General features: G+C 49.0%; 1 protein-coding gene across 4 annotated transcripts in view; it reads left to right on the top strand.

Moving 5' to 3' along the window:
* The window catches only part of arhgap39 (Rho GTPase activating protein 39), a 429,053-nt gene extending 411,311 nt beyond the window's left edge, over positions 1-17,742 (top strand). For all 4 annotated transcript variants that reach the window (XM_033041004.1, XM_033040978.1, XM_033040996.1 and 1 more), the window contains 3 exons: positions 1,537-1,628; positions 12,496-12,665; positions 17,361-17,742. In XM_033041004.1, the coding sequence (XP_032896895.1) occupies positions 1,537-1,628; positions 12,496-12,665; positions 17,361-17,555 (457 nt within the window). In that variant the 3' untranslated portion in view covers positions 17,556-17,742. The remainder of the gene's footprint in view (positions 1-1,536; positions 1,629-12,495; positions 12,666-17,360) is intronic.
* The last annotated feature ends 570 nt before the right edge of the window (positions 17,743-18,312 follow it).

Genomic DNA, 18,312 nt, shown 5'->3' with positions numbered 1-18,312 from the left:
TGCTTACCACGAGTTTGATTTTTATTAAACTCGGGAGAGCTCTTGGAATGAACTCGTACCGTGGGACAGGGCTATTACTTTACCGATACGTTAATGCAATGACGTCACAAATAAATATACATTAAACGATAATATAATCAATTATCAATAATACAAGGTGACCAGATCACAATATTGTAAACCGAAGTGCAACCTATACAAAGTGCACAGCGGTTTCATGCTGAGGTAGGCTTGTGGTTAGTGCTGTGGCTCAAGAGCCTCACCGTTACTGGGAAGAAGCTGTTCCTGAAGCTGGAGCTCACGGTTTTCAGACTCCTGTATCTTCGTCCCGATGGTGACAGCGAGATGAGAGCGTGGCCAGGGTAGTGATATTGGCTGCCTTCTTAGAGTCATAGTGTGGAAACAGGCCCTTCGGCCCAACTTGCCCACACATGTCCCGGCTACACTAGTCCAATCTGCCTGCGTTTGGTCCATATCCCTTCAAACTACTTCTTAAACGCTGGGATAGTCCCACCCTCAACTACTCTGGCAGCTTGTTCCATACGCCCACCACCCTTTGTGTGAAAAAGTTACCTCTCAGATTCCTATTAAATCTTTTCCCCTTTACGTTAAACCTATGTCCTCTGGTCCTCAATTCCCCTACTCTGGGTAAGAGACTGTGCATCTACCCGATCTATTCCTCTCATGATTTAATACATTTTGCATACCTCTATAAAATCTCCCTTCATCCTCCTGCGCTCCCAGTAATAGAGACCCAGCCTACTCAACCTCTCCCTATAGCTCACACCCTCTAGTCCCAGCAACATCCTCGTAAATCTTCTCTTCCAGCTTGACAACATCTTTCCTATAACACAGTGCCCAGAACTGAACACAATACTAAATGTGGCCTCACCAACATCTTATACAACTGCAACATGACCTCCCAACTTCTATACTCAATACTCTGGCTGATGAAGGCCAATGTGCCAAAACAGTGAAAACAGCTAAAACAGTGTTTTTGAACAGTGAATATCATGTTGCGGCTGCAGGGAAAGTGCAGGTAAACAAAAAATTGCAAGGGCCGTTAATGAGGTTGATTGGAAGATTAGGTATACAACTTGCAGATCATTTATCAGTCCTACCATGGTTTGGCCATCTGCAACAATGTTATAAGCAGAGATGAAAGCTTTGAACTGGAGAAGGTGCTGATAAATCTCCCGCATGTCACGTTTTAATGGTAACCCAGAAGTTATTTCCAGGAGAGATGACAGTCCCCAAAAGCAGGGATTGAGCACATGATCCATCAGCCACAGAGAGAGGTGCAGAGCCTTTTAAAGATGAAAAATCACATCAAACACACATCAGCTTCCCTGTTTGTTTGATGATTCAGCCCCGAACTGGCCCATCCGTCTTCCATTAGCGACAAGTACTCAACGGCGCTGCTTTGAATCATGTTTCATTTGTTGGTCAGGGACGGGGGAGGGCGGGGGGCAGTTAACCTGATGATGGATAGGATGTTGAAGCCGCTGAAGCCTGTGTTGCGTCGTCTCTCCACAGAGTCCCCGGAGACATCGATGAAGTCAACGCCCTGAAGCTACAAGTGGATCAGTGGGTCATCCCACAGGGACTGACAGACCCGCACGTTCCAGGTAATGCCGCGTACCTGCCGTGTACCTGCTGGCTGCAGCAAAGCAGACCCGTGTGTGTGTGTGGAGAGCACAATACCCAACACAAAGCCCTGGAGTAACCTGTAGGGAGGAACCGCAGATGCTGCTTTCAACTGAAGATAGGCACAAAATGCTGAGTTACTCCAGCGTTTTGTGTCTCTTCCTGGAGTAACCTTGCAGGTCAGGCAGAAATCTGTCCAGAACACGGATGGGCAAGGTTTAGAGATACAGCATGCAAACAGGCCCTTCGGCCCACCAGAGTCCGTGCCAACCAACGACCACCCCGTGCATTAGTTCCATCCTATTCACCAGGGACAATTTACTGAAGCCAGTTTACCTACAAACCTGCACGTCTTTGGAGCGTGGGAGGAAACCGGAGCACCCGGAGAAAACCCACGCGGTCACAGGGGGAGTGTGCAAACTCCGCACATTCAGCACCTGAAGTCAATAGACAATAGACAATAGGTGCAGGAGTAGGCCATTCGGCCCTTCGAGCCAGCACCGCCATTCAATGTGATCATGGCTGATCATTCCCAATCAGTACCCCGTTCCTGCCTTCTCCCCATATCCCCTGACTCCACTATTTTTAAGCCCTATCTAGCTCTCTCTTGAAAGCATCCAGAGAACCTGCCTCCACCGCCCTCTGAGGCAGATAATTCCACAGATTCACCACTCTCTGTGAGAAAAAGTGTTTCCTCGTCTCCGTTCTAAATGGCCTACCCCTTATTCTTAAACTGTGGCCCCTGGTTCTGGACTCCCCCAACATCGGGAACATGTTTCCTGCCTCTAGCGTGTCCAAGCCCTTAACAATCTTATATGTTTCAATGAGATGCCCTCTCATCCTTCTAAACTCCAGAGTGTACAAGCCCAGCTGCTCCATTCTCTCAGCATATGACAGTCCCGCCATCCCGGGAATTAACCTTGTGAACCTACGCTGCACTCCCTCAATAGTAAGAATGTCCTTCCTCAAATTAGGGGACCAAAACTGCAACACAATACTCCAGGTATGGTCAGCATCGAATCCAGGGTGTCTCTGGCGCTGAGAGCCGGCAGCTCTACCACTGAGCCACCCTGGAGATGTGTCAAAACGTCACGTATATCCACGTTCTCCAGGGATGCAGCCTGACCTGCTGAGTTACTCCAGCGCATTGTGTCCTGCTGTTTATTAACCAGCAGTTCTTTGTTTCTGCAATGTGGAAAGAGCAACCTGTTGTGACTGGGGTGATGGAACGTGACTCCTGGACATGGTGTAGTGCAGGGCAGTGTTAAACCATCACCCCATGTAGAGTCGACGTCACAGACTGAGGCAAGAGTGTTTCATTGTCATATCTACCAAAGACACAACATTTAAATGCTTACTTGCAGCATAATAGGTCTGAAAACATGGTATTTATAGATAATATCATTTAAAAAAAACAATATTGAATTGAATATTCTGAACTGAAACAGGCCCTTCATCCCACCGAGTCCACAGCGACCATCGGTCACCCGTTCACACAGCGGCTCGGACCCGCTGAGTTACTCCAGCACTTTGTGTCTTTTTTTTGGCAACCAGCATCCACTGTTCCTTGTGTTTACCATCAGCTTACATCAGCTGCCCCTTTTCCCCCATGCAATGTCTTTAGTTTAGGTTAGTATAGCATGGAAACCGGTCCTTTAGCCCACCAACTCCCCGCCGACCATCGATCACCCTTTAGTGCCCAGCGGACTATCCTTGATCGGACTTTGCTGGCTTTACTTTGCGTTATTCCCTTATCATGTACCTATACACTGTAAATGGCTCGATTGTAATCATGTATTGTCTTTCTGCTGACTGGATAGCACTCAACAAAAGCTTTTCACTGTACCTCGATAGACGTGTCTATGAACTAAACTAAACTAAACTCGTTAAGTAAATAAGTAAGTAAGTAAGTAAGTTTATTGAACAAGTATTCACATACAAGGAATTTGCCTTGGTGCTCCGCCCACAAGTAACAACATGACATACAGTGACAGTTACGAATTGACTCAGAAAACACTAAACATTAATAATAATAAAACATTAATGATAAAACACCATTGATCAAGCATGTGAACCAACAAAATAACAGATCAAAGGGAGGCTACAGATGTTTGGCTGTTGAGTAGAGCAACTACTCGTGGATAAAAACTGTTTTTATGTCTGGCTGTGGCAGCTTTGACAATCCGGAGTTGCCTTCCAGAGGGAAGTGATTCAAAGAGTTTGTGGCCAGGGTGCACTCTTTGCACTCTTTCCAACTTAACAACATCCTGCCTAGAACAGGGTGACTAAAACTGAATACAATACACCAAACGAGCCTCACCGACATCTTGTACAACTGTAACATAATGTCCCAACATCTCTACTAAATACCTAGACAGATGTAGGCTAATGTACTAAAAGCCTTCCTGACCCTGTCTACCTGTGACGCCACTTTCAAAGAACAATGCAAATGAAACATCAATAAACCAAAGGAATAGTTAGATCTCAAGCCTGGTGTTGAGCAGCCATGTTGTTGTCTGTGTTGGCGTCAATGTCTGCCAGGCCCTGACTGAGCTCCATTTGGTGGGTGGTAGAGCGGGCAGCCAGAGATGACATGGTTGGCTGTCTGTTGTTCTGCTCTACATTCACAGGCGGAGCCCCCATCTCCACACGCTGGCATTGAAACTCCCAGCTCCAGTACCAAGTCTGTTGAGCTTCACCCATGCTCCTCTGGGGAGCTCAGACCCTGGACAGCTTTTATCTGGTGAAGAGATGTCGCTGTGTAATGGAGATGAGGTTGCCATCCACTCCTGTGACCACTTGGTGGCTATCCAGTGTGCTTTTAACTATGTACCCATACTCCTGGTCTCGACCCGAAACATCGCCTATTCCTTCTCTCTTCATAGATACTGCCTCACCCGCTGAGTTTCTCCAGCAGGTTTAGAGGAATATGGACCCAATGCAGGCAGGTGGGACTAGTGTCGTTGGGCCGGTGTGGGCAAGTTGCGCCGAAAGGCCTGGTTTCTACACTGTATCACTCTATGATGTGTCTACCTCTGTGGATGCTGCTTGACCCACGGAGTTCTTCCGGCGTTTTGTTGCTTGTTTTAGATTCCAGCATCTGCCGTCTCTTTTTGCCTTCATATGACTGCTCCCTTGTGAAAGTTCTCTGTAAACCATGTCCTGATTCAGAGTCTCAACTCAAATTGTAAGTCAAGATCGGCTTCAGTTCTACATTCAAGGAACTGTAGATGCTGGTTTACGAAAAAACTCAGCGGGACAGGCAGCATCTCAGGACAAAGGAATAGGTGACGTTTCGGGTCGAGACCCTTTAGACTGAAAGAGGAAAGAGAATTGAGAGATATAGATGGTGATATAAAGAGATATAGAACAAATGAATGAAAGATATGCAAAAAAGCAACAAATATGAAGAAGGGTCTCGACCCGAAACATCGGCCATTCCTTCTCTCCAGAGATGCTGCCTCATCCGCTGAGTTAATCCAGCATTTTGTGTCGACCTTCGATTTAAACCAGCATCTGCAGTTCTTTCTTACACAATTGTTGGCTGTGGGGTAGGTGACAACGAATGTTGCAGACAAAGAAACGCAACAGACAACAATGAAACTAGTACGACAACTAGGTTGGGGGGGGGAAGGAAGAGAGGGAGGATCTTTGGAGAACATGCATAGGCAACGTTTCAGGTGGGGACCCTACTACCAAACTCTTTCTCGGTGCCTTTCCAAAGGTTCAGTTCTGCTCTTCATCTCCCAGTCTAATCCAACGACAGACTGGGTGAGACCACAGTTGGAAACAAGAGCCACTGCAACTACTGCGGAGACAGCGCCTTCACAAGGGAGGGGAGTGGGGATAAGAGAGCCGGAGAGAGGGGGGGGCAGAACATGTCTTCCAGAATAGATTACCCCGCTGGCAATCATTCACAGAACAGCAGCAGCTGCTGCATTGGAACGAGGATGTTTATCGCATCAGCCTGCAAGAGATGAGACCAGGGCACGGCTTTACATTGCTGGAAGGTGTGCACTATTAAAGGCTCCGCGTTTTGTTGTCATCCCTAACAAATTAAATAGAAGGCACCTTTTGGCATGTTCGGTCCCCCTGGGAGACCATTAACGCAGAAGGAGTCAGCTTTGCATCCGAGGACATTAAGTAACAGCATTGCCAAGCTGCAATTAGTTAGGAAGCTGCTTAGGATTCCTGCCGTGCTTTCTGATTCCTGCTTGTGAAATAACTCTTTCCTCCCCAGAGAAGATTATCCCCTTCCTTGTCGGGTAGAGGCAACGAACAGCGCCATTACAGGCCGGCACATCACAGACTGGCGCTGGTGCAGCGGTAGAGTTGCTGCTTTACAGCGCTTGCAGCTCCAGAGGCCCAGGTTCGATCCCGACTACAGGCGCTTATCTGTACGGAGTTTGTACGATCCCCCCGTGACCTGCGTGCGTTTTTCCTCCGATTTCCTCCCACACTCCAAAGATGAACAGGTTTGCAGGTGAATTGGCTTGGTATAAATGTAAATTGTGTAAGATAGTGTTAGGGATCGCTGGTCGGTGCCGACTCAGTGGGCCGAAGGGCCTGTTTCCGCGCTGTATCTCTAAAACTAAACTAAATAAAGTAACCTCAAAAGGTGCAGAGTGGAAGATTCGCGAGGATGTTGCCAGGACTCGAGGGCCTGAGCTACAGGGAGAGGTTGGGCAGGCTAGGACTCTATTCCTTGGAGCGCAGGAGGCTGAGAGGTGATCTTACAGAGGTGGATAAAATCATGTGCGGAATAGATCGGGTGAATCTTCTACCCAGAGTCGAGGATTCAAAACCCAGGGGGCAGAGGTTTAAAATGAGAGGGGCAAGATTTAACATGAACCTGAGGGGCAATGATTTCACTCAAGGGGTGGTGGATACACGGAACATGCTGCCATAGGAGGTAGGTGGTTAAGGCAGGTACTATAATAGCATTTAAACTACATTTTGGACAGGTACATGGATATGAAAAGGTTTAGAGGACAAAATAGGTTAGCGTCCTGTACAATGGCAGGGAGGCAGAGATTAGATAGGAACAGGGTATGGCCATTCAGCCTCTCTAGCCTGTGCCACCATTACCACAACATCATTATCCTGCCCCCTACCCGTAGAACAGCGCAGCACAGGAACAGGCCCTTCGGCCCACAATGTCTGTGCCGAACATGGTGCCAAGACCGACTCCTATCTGCCTGCACATAATCCATATCCCTCCATTCCCTGCATATCCATGTGCCTATCCCAATGTCCCGTGAACACCACTATCGTATCTGCCTCCACCACCACCCCCGGCAGCGCGTTCCAGGCACCCACCACCCTCTGAGTAAAAGACTTTTCCCGCACGTCTTCTTTACACTTTGCCACCCATCACCTTAAAGCTGTGCCACCTAGTCTTTGATGTGTCCCTGTCTGCTGGTTCTCAGCTCGATCATCTGTCGATGTGTTTTGCGTGCAGTCAGTGACTGGTTCTCTGCAGCCCTCCAGGGGAGAGAGAGTTTCCATGGCTCAACACCCTCTGCCTCAATGTTTAACAAAGAACTGCAGATGCTGGAAAAATCGGAGGTAGACAAAAATGCTGGAGAAACTCAGCGGGTGAGGCAGCATCTATGGAGCGAAGGAAGTGGTGAAGTTTTGGGTCAAAACCCTTCTTCAGACTGATGTGGGGGTGGGGGGGGGGCAGGAAGAAGAAAGGAAGAGGCGGAGACAGTGGGCTGGGAAGGGGAGGGGAAGGAGGGAGAAAGCACGGACTACCTGAAATTAGAGAAGTCAATGTTCATACCGCTGGGGTGTAAACTACCCAAGCAAAATATGCGGTGCTGCTCCTCCAATTTGTGGTGGGACTCACTCTGGCCATGGAGGAGGCCCAGGACAGAAAGGTCGGATTCGGAATTGGAGGGGGAGTTGAAGTGCTGAGCCACCGGGAGACCAGGTTGGTTAAACCTACCCTCTGACTCAAGACATTTCTCCTCATATCACCTGGAGATGCATCATGTCCAGCACAGACATTGTAGGCCGAAAGGTCTGTACCTGTGCTGTACTGTTCTATATGTAGGAAGGAACTGCAGATGCTGGTTTAAATCGAAGGTAGACACAAAATGCTGGAGTAACTCAGCGGGTGAGAAGGAATGGGCGACGTTTCGGGTCAAGACCTCAGCCTAACACGACGTGAAGTTAAACTCATCTCTGCCTGCACGTGACCCATAGCCCCCCATTGCCTGCATATTCATGTGCCTATCCAAAAGCCTCTTCTGCCCTCGCCTGTCCAAAAGATCAATTTCCCTCCTGGGATAGATAAAGTTCTACCGTATCGTATCGCAACATTGTGCTTCCACCTCGTGATCCCGCGTATAAAAGAAAAAAAAGAATGAACACTCACTCCTACGCTAGCCCCATTGCCAACGTGACTGCAATGCAAATGCACTTCAAAGGCTGTCAAGTACTTTCAGGGCATGTCGGCATCGTGAACAGTGTTTGCTGTCTCTCTTCATCATTAAAACACTTGTGAATGTGGTTGAAAAGTTTCTCTTTGAAACTGCACTGAAGCTGATTTGCAAACCACAAAGTGTGTGAAATGGAAGGGGGACAGGAGGGGGGCAGCTTCCACCCCAGCGGTATGAACATTGACTTCAAATAGCCCTTGCTTTCCCTCGCTCTCCTTATCCCCTCCCCATTCCCAGTTCTCCCACCAGCCTGACTGTCTCCAACTGCATTTTATCTCTGTTTGCTTTGTTGTCACCTTCTCCCAGCTAACAATGATCTGTTCTACATTTTCCTTGATCTCCATCCCCTCTGTCTCGTTTTCACACCTTGCACTTCCTTATCTATGTATCTCCCCCTCCCCTGACACCAGTCTGAAGAAGGGTCTCAACCCAAAACGTCACCCAAAAACAGGAAGGCAGATTACTATCTAAATGGCGTCAAGTTGGGAAAAGGGGAAGTACAACGGGATCTGGGGGTCCTTGTACATCAGTCTGAAAATAAGCATGCAGGTACAGCAGGCAGTGAAGAAAGCGAATGGCATGTTGGCCTTTATAACAAGGGGAGTTGAGTATAGGAGCAAAGAGGTCCTTCTGCAGTTGTACAGAGACCTAGTGAGACCACACCTGGAGTATTGTGTGCAGTTTTGGTCCCATAATTTGAGGAAGGACATTCTTGCTATTGAGGTAGTGCAGCGTAGGTTTACAAGGTTAATTCCCGGGATGGCGGGACTGTCATATGCTGAGAGAATGGAGCAGCTGGGCTTGTATACTCTGGAGTTTAGAAAGATGAGAGGATATCTCATTGAAACATATAAGATTGTTTAGGGCTTGGACACGCTAGAGGCAGGAAACATGTTCCCGATGTTGGGGGAGTCCAGAACCAGGGTCCACAGTTTAAGAATAAGGAGTAAGCCATTTAGAACGGAGACGAGGAAACACTTTTTCTCACAGAGAGTGGTGAGTCTGTGGAATTCTCTGCCTCAGAGGGCGGTGGAGGCAGGTTCTCTGGATACTTTCAAGAGAGAGCTAGATACGGCTCTTAAAAATAGCGGAGTCAGGGGATATGGGGAGAAGGCAGGAACGAGGTACTGATTGGGGATGATCAGCCATGATCACATTGAATGGTGGTGCTGGCTTGAAGGGCCGAATGGCCTACTCCTGCACCTACTGTCTATGGTCACCCATTCCTTCTCTCCAGAGATGCTGCCTGTCCCGCTGAGTTACTCCAGCATTTTGTGTCTATTTTCGGGGACAGGAGACAGCAGCTGGATACTGCGGAAAACCTGCTGGGAAAGGGAGAGACGCTGGAGGGACGGGGTGGGGGGGGGGGGGAGAGATTGCAAGGCAGAAATAGAAAGAAAAACCCAGCAATCAAATCATGACTTTACACTATAGAGATACAGCGCGGAAACAGGATCTTCGGCCCACCGACCAGTGATCACCCCGTACACTAACGCTATCCCACACACACTAGCGACAATTTACACTTTTACTAACGCCAATTAACCTACAAACCTGTACGTCATTGGAGTGCTGGAGGAAACCGGAGCACCCGGAGAAAACCCACGCAGTCACGGGGAGAGCGTACAAACTCTACAGACAGCGCCCGTAGTCAGGATCGAAACCGGGTCTCTGGCGCTGTCAGGCAGCAACTCTACCGCTGCGCCACTGTAACGCACTCAAATGACTGCAGTTGTTTCCAGAATGGGGATTTCCGCCGTGTTTGAGAGGCTTTTAGGCAGGTACATGGATATGCAGGGAATGGAAGGATATGGATTATGTGCAGGCAGACAAGAGTTGATCTAGGCATCATGTTCAGCGTTGACATGGTGGGCCAAAGGGCCTGTTCCTGTGCTGTACTGTTCTATGTTTGTGTGTCTGTCAATACCTTAAGCCCAAAGAGAGTCTCTTTGTTTTGCGTAAGGGACGTTTGCTTTGTTGGCCGTCATCAGACAAGGTATTGAGTATCGAGGTTGGGACGTTATGTTACAGCTACACAAGTTGTTGGCAAGGCCACATTTGGAGCATTGGGTTCAGCTCTAGTCACCCTGTTGTAGGAAAGATGTCATTAAGCTGGAGGAGAGTGCAGAGATTTACATAGATGTTACCAGGACTTGAGGGCTTCAGCTCTAGGGAGTGGTTGGGTTGGCTAGGACTTTATTCCTTGGAACGCAGGAAGCTGAGGGGTGATCTTATAGGGGTGTGTAAGATCATTAGGGGAATAGATAGGGTGAATGCACAGAGTCTTTTACCCAGAGTAGGGAAATCAAGAAGCAGGAGCATAGGTTTATGGTGATAGGGGCAGGATTTAATAGGAACCTATGGGGCAATCTATCCACACAAAGGGCAGTGGGTGTATGGAACGAGCTGCCAGAGGAGGTAGACACAAAAAGCTGGAGTAACACAGCGGGACAGGCAGCATCTCTGGAGAGAAGGAATGGGTGACTTTTCGGGCCGAGACCCTTCTTCAGACTGATTTCCCCCTCTGCTAGAGGAGGCAGTTGAGGCAGGTGCTAAAACAACATTTAAAAGACATTTGGACACTTCTTATCGAGTCCACACACAAGGTTAGAAGTTGTTCAGCCAGAGCTGCACACACATCTCGGCATCTGCATACGATGGTGTATGTCTTGTCGCATCTTGTGCTTCTTCTGTGCGTGGTGGTGGAAAGATTGGTGGAAACATGGCCGTGATGTGAACGCTCTTTCCTTGACCCCACTTGGACGGGTACATGGATAGGACAGGTTTAGAGGGACGTGGGCCAAATGCAGGCAGGTGAGACCAGAGTAGACTAGGGCATGTTGGTCGGCATGGACAAGTTGGGCCGAAGGGCCTGTTTCTGTGCTGTTTGACTATGGCGGTATGGTTGGGTGTATTTAAGGCCACGTGTAACGTGAAACAGTGCTGCCAGCAATGCCTCACTTCCGGATTGCTGTGACAATTGCAGGAGCAATCCAACTCCCGATTCTCTCCCATCATGGTGGAGCCCATCATGCTGAAAGGAAATTGCTTATTTCAATAGACAATAGGTGCAGGAGTAGGCCATTTGACCCTTCGAGCCAGCACCGTCATTCAATGTGATCATGGCTGATCATCCCCAATCAGTACCCCATTCCTGCCTTCTCCCCATATCCACTGACTCTGCTATTTTTAAGCCCTATCTAGCTCTCTCTTGAAAGTATCCAGAGAACCGGCCTCCATCGCCCTCTGAGGCAGCGAATTCCACAGACTCACCACACTCTGTGAGAAAAAGTGTTTCCTCGTTGCCGTTCTCAATGGCTTACCCTTATTCTTAAACTGTGGCCCCTGGTTCTGAATTCCCCCAACATCGGGAACATATTTCCTGCCTCTAGCGTGTCCAAGCCCTTAACAATCTTATATGTTTCAATAAGATCCTCTCTCATCCTTCTAAACTCCAGAGTGTACAAGCCCAGCTGCTCCATTCTCTCAGCATATGACAGTCCCGCCATCCCGGGAATTAACCTTGTAAACCTACGCTGCACTCCCTCAATAGCAAGAATGTCCTTCCTCAAATTAGGGGACCCTAATTTCCTACTCGGAACAGTTTCATCTTAATCTCTTTAAGAAGATTCAAAAGAGACTTTTCCGATTCTCTGCAGGTCAACACCACATCTGTAATCATTTTGTAAGTAATTCTGATTAATACTTCCTTTGTTACTATCAATGCCCCCCCCCCCCAACCCCCTTTAGTAAAACACAAAGTGCTGGAGGAACTCAGTGGGTCGGGCAGCATCTGTGGAGGGAATGGACAGATTATGTTTTGGGTCGAGATGCATCTTCAGACTGATTGCAGTAGACTTCACTTGAGAGATACCGCACAGAAACAGGCCCTTCAGCCCATCGAGCCCGCGCCGACAGTCCCTGCGCACTGGCACCATCCTGCACACTAGGGGGCAACCTACAAACCTGTACGTCTTTGGAGTGTGGGAGGAAACCAGGGCACCGGGAGCAAACTCACATGGTCGCAGATAGAACGTGCAGACTTAGCACAGACAGCACCCCTAGACAGAATGGAACCCGGGTCTCTGGTGCTGTGAGGCAGCAACTCTACCACTGTACTGCCCATAAACTAAACTAAACTAATGCAAAGATTTGGTATTAAGGAACAAGGGGGACCTGGTGTCTGCATGTAGCTGATGGTAGACACAAGGAACAGCAGATGCTGGTCTACAGAAGAAGACACAAAGTGCTGGAGTAACTGGGGAGGTGGGACCTGCTGAGTTACTCCAGCACTGTGTGTCTGTAGTTGATGGTACTTTAATGTTAATTTAGACGGAGATGAATGTATCCCTCTCCCTCTCTCTCTATCTCTCTCTCTACCTCTTGTTCTGCTCTCCTCCAGCCTCGTTGTTGAAGCTGTGGTACCGTGAACTGGAGGACCCGCTCATCCCGCACGAGTTCTACGAGCAGTCCATCACTCACTACGAAAACCCAGAGGCAGCCATCGCCGTCGTTCACTCCCTGCCCAAACTCAACCGGCTGGTCCTCGGCTACCTCATCCGCTTCCTGCAGGTACATCTGCCCGCTCGCAAACTGCCCACCAGTCCACTGCCCATCTGTCTGCTGCCCCCCTTCACCTGGTCACCCGCAAACTGCCCGCCAGTCCACTGCCCATCTGTCTGCTGCCCCCCCTTCACCTGGTCACACGCAAACTGCCCGCTCGCAAACTGCCCATCTGTCTGCTGCCCCCCTTCACCTGGTCACCCCGAAAAACTGCCCGCCAGTCCACTGCCCATCTGTCTGCTGCCCCCCTTCACCTGGTCACCCCGAAAAACTGCCCGCCAGTCCACTGCCCATCTGTCTGCTGCCCCCCCTTCACCTGGTCACACGCAAACTGCCCGCTCGCAAACTGCCCGCCAGTCCACTGCCCATCTGTCTGCTGCCCGCCCTTCACCTGGTCACACGCAAACTGCCCGCTCGCAAACTGCCCACCAGTCCACTGCCCATCTGTCTGCTGCCCGCCCTTCACCTGGTCACACGCAAACTGCCCGCTCGCAAACTGCCCATCTGTCTGCTGCCCCCCCTTCACCTGGTCACACGCAAACTGCCCGCTCGCAAACTGCCCGCCAGTCCACTGCCCATCTGTCTGCTGCCCGCCCTTCACCTGGTCACACGCAAACTGCCCGCTCGCAAACTGCCCATCTGTCTGCTGCCCCCCTTCACCTGGTCACCCCGAAAAACTGCCCGCCAGTCCACTGCCCATCTGTCTGCTGCCCCCCTTCACCTGGTCACCCGCAAACTGCCCCCCCCCTTCCACTGCCCCCCCCTTCACCTGGTCACCCGCAAACTGCCCGCTCGCAAACTGCCCACCAGTCCACTGCCCATCTGTCTGCTGCCCCCCTTCACCTGGTCACCCCGAAAAACTGCCCGCCAGTCCACTGCCCATCTGTCTGCTGCCCACCCTTCACCTGGTCACACGCAAACTGCCCGCTCGCAAACTGCCCGCCAGTCCACTGCCCATCTGTCTGCTGCCCCCCCCTTCACCTGGTCACCCGCAAACTGGCCAACCGGGCACCAGCCTGGGTAGAGTGGATGTGGGGAGGGTGTTTCCACTAGTGGGAGAGTCTAGGACTAGAGGTCACAGCCTCAGAATAGCAGGACGTTCCTTTAGGGAGGAGATGAGGAGGAATATCTTTAGTCAGAGGGTGGTGAATCTGTGGAATTCTTTGCCACAGAAGGCTGTAGAGGCCAATGGATATATTTAAGGCAGAGAGAGATAGATAGATTGTTGATTAGTACGGGTGCCAGGGGTTATGGGGAGAAGGCAGGAGAATTGGGTTAGAATGGAGAGATAGATCAGCCACGATGGAATGGCGGAGTAGACTTGATGGGCCGAATGGCCTAATTCTGCTCCTATCATTTATGACCTTATGAACCCCTCTCAGTTAAAATGGCCAGTCACTCACGGTGACTGCAAGCCAGCACCCACCTGCATTGCTACTTCCATAGTTGCTGCCTATATAGAGGCTGGAAGGCTGCATTCCTATCTAGAAGAGACATCAGTGCTTACCCCAAAGCTACTTGCCAATTGACCATGTGTCGATCAGTTGGACACAAGGAACTACAGATGCCAGTTAAATACAAAAAAGAACATAAGGTACTGGAGCGACTCAGCGGGTCAGGCAGCATCTCTGGAGAACTTGGAATGTTGACGTTTCGGGTCAGGACCCTTCTTCGGACTGATCCTGAAACGTCCCCTATCCTTGTTCTTCAGAGACACTGCCTGACTCGCTGAGTTACTCCTGCATGTTGTGTCACTTTATGGGCAAATTGGGTCAAGCCAGCATAAACATGGAAAGTTTAAGAAAGAACTGCAGATGCTGGAAGAAATCGAAGGTAGATAAAAATGCTGGAGAAACTCAGCGGGCGAGGCAGCATCTATGGAGCGAAGGAATAGGTGACGTTTCGGGTCGAGACCCTTCTTCAGACTGATGTAGGGGTGGGGGGGGAAGAAGAAAGGAAGAGGCGGAGACAGTGGGCTGTGGGAGAGCTGGGAAGGGGAGGGGAAGGAGGGAGAAAGCAGGGACTACCTGAAATTGGAGAAGTCAATGTTCATACCGCTGGGGTGTAAACTACCCAAGCGAAATATGAGGTGCTGCTCCTCCAATTTACGGTGGGCCTCACTCTGGCCATATGTAATATGGAAAGGATGAATTGTGTCCAACTAAATTAATTGAGTCCATCGATGAGGTGTTGGTATGGTCTTGTGTACCGAGATAAAGTGAAAATCTTTGCTAGCGTGCTGTCCAGTCAAATCATGCATGGTGGCATTTGAAGGGCTTTTGGATAGACACAAGGATGTGCAGGGAATGGAGGGATAGGGAGAGGATATTAGTTTTAACGGCATCTTATTCTGCATGGACTGTGGGCGCTGAATGGTTTGTTCTTTTGCCACAGTAAGTTCTATCCAGTTAGATCATAGATTACATGAGAACAACCAAGCCTTACACAAGTACAGAAAGATGCCAGAGTGCAGAATACAGTGTTGCAGTGCTTCAGTTACAAAGAGGCAGTCCAGGGTCAGCAATGAGATAGTTTGGGAGATCAGGACTACACTCTAACGATTACTGTGGGGAGGTTACATGGAAACAGTTTTTTTTTGTCTCCCATACTTTTTAAATCCAAGAAAACATAGAAACATAGAAAATAGGTGCAGGAGTAGGCCATTCGGCCCTTCGAGCCTGCACCGCCATTCAATATGATCATGGCTGATCATCCAACTCAGTATCCTGTACCTGCCTTCTCTCCATACCCCCTGATCCCTTTAGCCACAAGGGCCACATCTAACTCCCTCTTAAATATAGCCAATGAACTGGCCTCAACTACCTTCTGTGACAGAGAATTCCACAGATTCACCACTCTCTGTGTGAAAAATGTTTTCCTCATCTCGCTCCTAAAAGATTTCCCCCTTTATTCTTAAACTGTGACCCCTTGTTCTGGACTTCCCCAACATCGGGAACAATCTTCCTGCATCTAGCCTGTCCAACCCCTTAAGAATTTTGTAAGTTTCTATAAGATCCCCCTCAATCTTCTAAATTCTAGCGAGTACAAGCCGAGTCTATCCAGTCTTTCTTCATATGAAAGTCCTGACATCCCAAACTTTTTCTCTGCTTGTCAGTTTCCAAAATAAGCCTTCAGTGGTTCTCTAGTTCCCAATCAAAATGGCGTCATGACCAATTTGGCCAGTGTAATGTTCCATAATTCATCACTTTATTTATTTATCACCGAAGATGGCGCTCCCAGAGGAGGATCTATCATCCAACACAATCACTCCAGTCCTCTACATCTATAGTTGTTCAAGATGTGGACTCTTATACATCGGTGAGACCAAACGCAGACTGGGCGATCGTTCACTCAGCCCGCATGAACCAACCTGATCTCCCGGTTGCTGGACACTTTAATTCTCCTTCCCATTCCCACACAGACCTTTCTGTCCTCGGTCTCCTCCATTGTCAGAGTGAGGCTAAACGCAAATTGGAGGAACAGCATCTCATATTTCGCTTGGGCAGCTTACATCCCAGTGGTATGAATATTGATTTATCTCACTTCAGGTAACCCCGGCATTCCCTCTCTCTCCATCCCTCCCCAACCCAAGTCACACCAGCTATTCACTTTCACCCCACAAACAGCTTACAATGGCCTGTTTCCTTCATCATCGTTACTTTTTTGTATATCTTTCATTCATTTTTCTTTATCTCTCCACATCATCGTCTATATCCTTCGTTTCCCTTATCCCTAACCAGTCTGAAGAAGGGTCTCGACCCCAAACGTCACCCATTCCTTCTCTCGAGAGATGCTGCCTGTCCCGCTGAGTTACTCCAGCTTTTTTATCTTTCCCTCTAAATCTGTTCCAGCTGTAACTATGTACTGCAGCCTGTGCCTTCTCCTTTGCACTCTCTATTGTACTTGAGTTTGAACTGAGTGTATCTATGTAGAAAAAAGGAACTGCAGATGCTGATTTACAAAAAAGGACACAAAGTGCTGGAGTAACTTAGTGGCTCTGGCGAGCATGGGGCAGGTGATGTTTTGGGTCTCCAGAGATGCTGCCTATCTTGCTGAGTTACTCCAGCACTGCGTAATTCCCTGTGAAATCTCTTTGTGAGATGGCTGCTCTCCACTTTCTCTGGGCGGTAGACAGACTGGAGGAACCGAGCGTTTGTCGGCACTGGGACTGTACTCGCTGGAGTTTAGAAGGATAGTTTAGTACCTCATTGAAACGTACCGAATAGTGCAAGGCCTGGATAGAGTGGATGTGGAGAGGATGTTTCCACTAGTGGGAGAGTCTAGGATGAGAGGTCACAGCCTCAAAATTAAAGGACGTTCCTTCAGGAAGATCAGGAGGAATTTCTCTAGTCAGAGGGTGGTGAATCTGTGGAACTCATTGCCACAGAAGGCTGTGGAGGCCAAGTCAGTGGATATTTTTTAAGGCAGAGATAGATAGATTCTTGATTAGTGCAGGTGTTAGGGGTTATGGGGAGAAGGCAGGAGAATGGGGTTGAGAGGGAGAGATAGATCAGCCATGATTGAATGGCGGAGTAGACTTGATGGGCCGAATGGCCTAATTCTGCTCCGATCACTTCTGAATATGAATTTACAGATGGTATGTCTGTCAGAGATCAATGCGTGGAGCTGATATGAAAGGGGAGGGGGGGAATAAAGACACGTTGCTGGTGTAATTAATTGCTTCTGAACGCTGTTCTCCCTCAGGTGTTTGCCCAGCCGGCCAATGTCTCCGTCACCAAGATGGACGGCAACAACCTGGCCATGGTCATGGCCCCCAACTGCCTGCGCTGCCAATCCAACAACCCCAGGATCATATTCGAGAACACACGGAAAGAAATGTCCTTCCTGCGAGTGCTGATCCAGCACCTGGACACCAGCTTCATGGAGGACGTGCTATAGCCGGCCCAGAGGCCCAGAGGAGAGGAGAGGCCTAACGTGAGAGGAGAGGCCTAATACACTACCATGACGATAAGCCTTGTACAAAAAACAAAACGTGTCTGCATTTGTTTATACCGAATTGAGGTCTTCTTGCCAGTCCCTTACTGGTTGGTGTTGTCTAAATTATTTTAAAAAAGGGGGGGGAAAAGGAAAAAAAAAGTGCTCCATGTAAATTTTGATGCTGGTTTTGAAGCTGCATTATCTGTCCGCTGTGTATGATGCTTCCATCCAGATCCATCTCCACCTGTGACACCGTTTACTAATAGTTTATTTTTTAGTTTAGCATTCGTACTTGGGTTTTTAAACCACTTTATAAAGTAACTTTATTTTTATAGTATTTAATTAGACAGGGCTAAAGCAAAACAAAAGACCCCCTTTGTGTGGAGACATGCCCCTCATTCTGTTTCCTCCATGCTCTGGCATTGCTCTCTCTCTCTCTCATCCATGTGTCTCGCTGTGGATTTTAGCCGAGAATACTCGAAGCCTTACGTTGTTTTAACCTTTGCTCGTACGGAGGTTCAAAATGTGGGACTTTTCTTTTTTTTTTTTAACATGTTCTGTTTCACCCTCTCGAAATAATCGGGGACTTCTTTCAACCCAACTTGTTTGGAGCTTCTGGTAAGTGTGGCGTTTGCCAGCGGCGGAGAGGTGCCAACCTCCATCGGTCTGGCCGTCTGCCCGTGGCCCGCTTGCGATGCCTCGCCCAGTTTCGGGGATC

This window comes from Amblyraja radiata, chromosome 2, assembly GCF_010909765.2.
Source record: "Amblyraja radiata isolate CabotCenter1 chromosome 2, sAmbRad1.1.pri, whole genome shotgun sequence".
Taxonomy (NCBI): Eukaryota; Metazoa; Chordata; class Chondrichthyes; order Rajiformes; family Rajidae; genus Amblyraja; species Amblyraja radiata.
The sequence above is the reverse complement of the archived record's forward strand: the minus strand, read 5'-3'. Positions and strand labels throughout refer to the sequence as shown.